The sequence below is a fragment of the Sipha flava genome, unplaced genomic scaffold, assembly GCF_003268045.1.
Source record: "Sipha flava isolate LNK unplaced genomic scaffold, YSA_version1 190_pilon_pilon, whole genome shotgun sequence".
NCBI lineage: Eukaryota > Metazoa > Arthropoda > Insecta > Hemiptera > Aphididae > Sipha > Sipha flava.
In genome coordinates this window covers 1,048-4,527 of record NW_020272593.1, presented here as the reverse complement: position 1 = coordinate 4,527, position 3,480 = coordinate 1,048, and the positions used below count along the sequence as shown (strand labels likewise).

Below are 3,480 nucleotides of genomic sequence, written 5' to 3'. Positions count from 1 at the left end.
CTTGGGGGCCCCAAAAAAATTTTCCAAGTTAGTATTGGTTATATTCTAAATATGGGGCCCCAACACCAAAAAATAAGAAAAATAAAAATATTCAAACAAAGAGGATCAACACGGAGAAATATTTCAAGTATTGAATAATGCATATTATTATTATTAGATAGTAAACTAGTTACTTGGAAATTAATATTATGTTTCGCTATATTATTGTAGACGTGTAAAGTGATAATGTGTATTAGAACCGTAGAAATTAGTGATGGGAACAATCGAGAAAAAATAATCGAGTAACTCGATTGAGGATGTAATTGAGGATCTTACTTCGCTTAGGTGTGGGAGTCATTCGATATAATAAGAACGATCTAAAAAAAATCAACTAAAAGAAATTTCACATTCTCAAAAATATTTAAAAGTTAACACAAGTTAAGTAAAAATACAATAACCAATATGTAACATTATAAACTAACAGTATTATAGCATTACATAATTTATAATCACAAACCATTCTTCCTCTCCGTATTTTTTAAATTATACTTAAATTATTTTTATCTGTCTTTTGTTACTCTGACACTTCTTCTAGGTATTCTTCAAGGAAGTCGATGTAAATGTAAATGCATACATACATACATCGCAAGCATGTAGGTACCGATAAGTGCAATGAGGTACGACTATGACGGTTTTTAATTAGAAAAAGAGCTGTAGAGAACAATTCAATTAATCTATATTTATTTTTATTTTATTTATTATACTAATGATTAGTTTTGTTTTTTATAAATACTCAGAATACAATATAAAATTCATAAAATATAATTTGACTGTTTATATGATTACCTTCATTTGTTGTCCATTACTTAAAAAACACGATAAATTATAATCATACAGTGGCAAATACATGCGTGTAATTCAAAAGTGGACACTTTTAAATTCGCGATTAACAATACTATCAACGGGAAAGAGTTTTATTATTAATATTTACAATACATCAAACGGATATTCATAGTTTTCGACCGATTTATTAGCTTTTAAAATATTATGCTGGCAGCATGTACATTTTTGTTTGGTCGCCTGGTAGGGAATTCACCATATATCGCGTTGATTGCTAAAACAAAATTCTATACCAGTTATTCGTTGATATCGAACATTTATAATAGTTGATTTTCACGATCGCAAAATATATCGTTTCGAATATTAGAATTCACCGAAGAACCTACGAGAAATAATGGCGTAAGTCGAATGGATCGGAACTTAACCGAAATACGAATTATTTAACTCGTTTAATTTATTGCACAGTTACCGGGCACACATTATGAGCAATCATTGCAAGGACATCACGAACCGTAGAACAAAGAGTGCTTGGTTCCTTAAATGTGTGGGATGCAACACTAGACGGATTTACTCATCGCATGTGTACAAGTGCACTGGTAAATAATTTTTCAATACCTTATGCGCTCACAGGGCCGTCGAGGCGCATTGGGACTATTTTGCCCTAGACCCCAAACTTTTGGTGACCACAACATCCATTGCTTTTGTTATTAACCCCATAATTACCCCTAGTTGCCACTATATAGGTCTCACCAAACTCTACGACGGCCCTGTACACTCGAATGACATTATTACCGTTGCATTTTAAGATATTGTTAAAATAAATCATCGGTGTTTGTTGTTGTCTCATGAATATTTTTTCTCCCGGTGTTTTATAGTGTGTAAGGTGTCCATACACAAACGTTGTTGGGAATTCGGTCAGTGCTGCGCGATCAAGGCTGCAAACGAACGGTCGGCCACTATCGCCACTGAAGTTGAAGTCTCCGAGAACGCGGGACCATCTGCACGGATGATGGTGGACTTACACGAAGTCTCGACGGAGACAACCAAAATGCATTTGGTAGATAATTCAATGCTGACGGACGTATTCGACCAATTACACGTCTCAACTGAAACCGATGTGTTGGACCAGTGTCACACAACAACTCAGACCGAGATATTAGACAAGTCTCACGTGTCGACTGAGATCGATGTGCTCGACCAGTGTCACGCATCGGTTCAGACCGAAATATTGGACTCGTGTGATGTGTCGACTGAGACCGATATGTTCGACCAATATCACGCATCGGCTCAGACCGAAAAATTGAACCCGTGTCATGTGTCAGCTCAGACCGATGTGCTGGATTTAGCCCAGTGTCACGTGTCGAGCCAAACTGAACTTGGATATGACCCTTTACTGATCGTCAACGAAAGTGCAGTTTCTCCCGGAGATGTTCCGATGTGCGAAAAAATCCACAGTGGACCGGCGATGGCATCAAACAGAAATGCTCTTGAGTTATTGTCCTTTCCAAATGGTGGACCAGAGGCTGGTGACACGGACGACGGAACAACCGTATTGAACGTAGACCGTATGAGTTCGAGGACAGAACTCACAAAAGAAATTACAATGACGGCCAAACAACGGATGCGGTATTAATGTTTTTATGATAATACTAAACAAATATCCGATAATAATATCAACGTGTGCCCTCTCACCAGTAAAATCAAAGTAGAGAAGAACATCGCGTTGAAAGTGAACACGGATGCCGTATCTGCGCTACAAGAATTGTGTATGGCTCGATGGTGGAAAATACCGGAGTATCATTCATGTGTTAAAATAGCTGATAACCATTTTCAAATAGAATGCTCTTTAAGAGGGTACACGATCAAAGGTACGGTCAGCTTTCTATGTGTTTTCACTTCAGCGTTACGTGTAATCACAAATCGTTATGTAAAAATATGTGCTTATACAGGCGAAGGATGGTCAAAAAAAGAGGCTAAACGTCAGGCAGCCTACAATGTGTACATGGTCGTTAAAAATCAAGATTAGCTTCGTTGTATTGAAATTGAACGTGAGATGAGCGAGGATGTGATTTTTCGGCTGCATCCGAATCGGGTCCCGAATTATTTTAGGTACACTCAGAAAAATATGTTTCAATGTTTTAATGAAATGGAATCATTATTTTGAAGTTCAACGATTTACCTAGAATTAATACTGAATTATATTAAATTAATAAAATTTTCTTTAAAATAAATACATATTCAATACATTAATATCCATAATTTAAAGATGACTAAATCAAATTAACGAAAAAAAAATGTTTGAAATAATGAAGTCTATAGATTCGTTTCAAGCATACATCCTATTTAAATGCAAAAAAAAATATAATTAATTTAAAGAATAGTTTGATAGGTTTGAATACCTCTAAGGCCCTATGTTTTAATGATAATAAAACATTATTTCTAATAAATGTTTTATTCTAGATTAATACTAAATTTATGTAAAATAATGATTTTTTCTTTCAACCAATAACCAAATATATCTTTAGTCTAATTAAATGAGTACTTATTTGTAAGCACTAGATTTGTCTTAAAATCAATACAATTACGTCTAGTGATGGGAACAATCGAGAAAAAATAATCTCGATTACTATTCGCTCGATTATTTTAATCGAGTGAATTACT

General features: G+C 34.8%; 1 protein-coding gene across 1 annotated transcript; it reads left to right on the top strand.

The window, feature by feature from the left end:
- The first annotated feature begins 785 nt into the window (after positions 1-785).
- Positions 786-2,986, top strand: LOC112681412. Its single transcript, XM_025551669.1, has 5 exons — positions 786-1,218; positions 1,285-1,415; positions 1,695-2,445; positions 2,515-2,687; positions 2,769-2,986. The coding sequence occupies exons 1-5, from the start codon at positions 1,214-1,216 to the stop codon at positions 2,843-2,845; spliced, it is 1,137 nt and encodes a 378-aa protein (XP_025407454.1). The 5' UTR covers positions 786-1,213; the 3' UTR covers positions 2,846-2,986.
- The last annotated feature ends 494 nt before the right edge of the window (positions 2,987-3,480 follow it).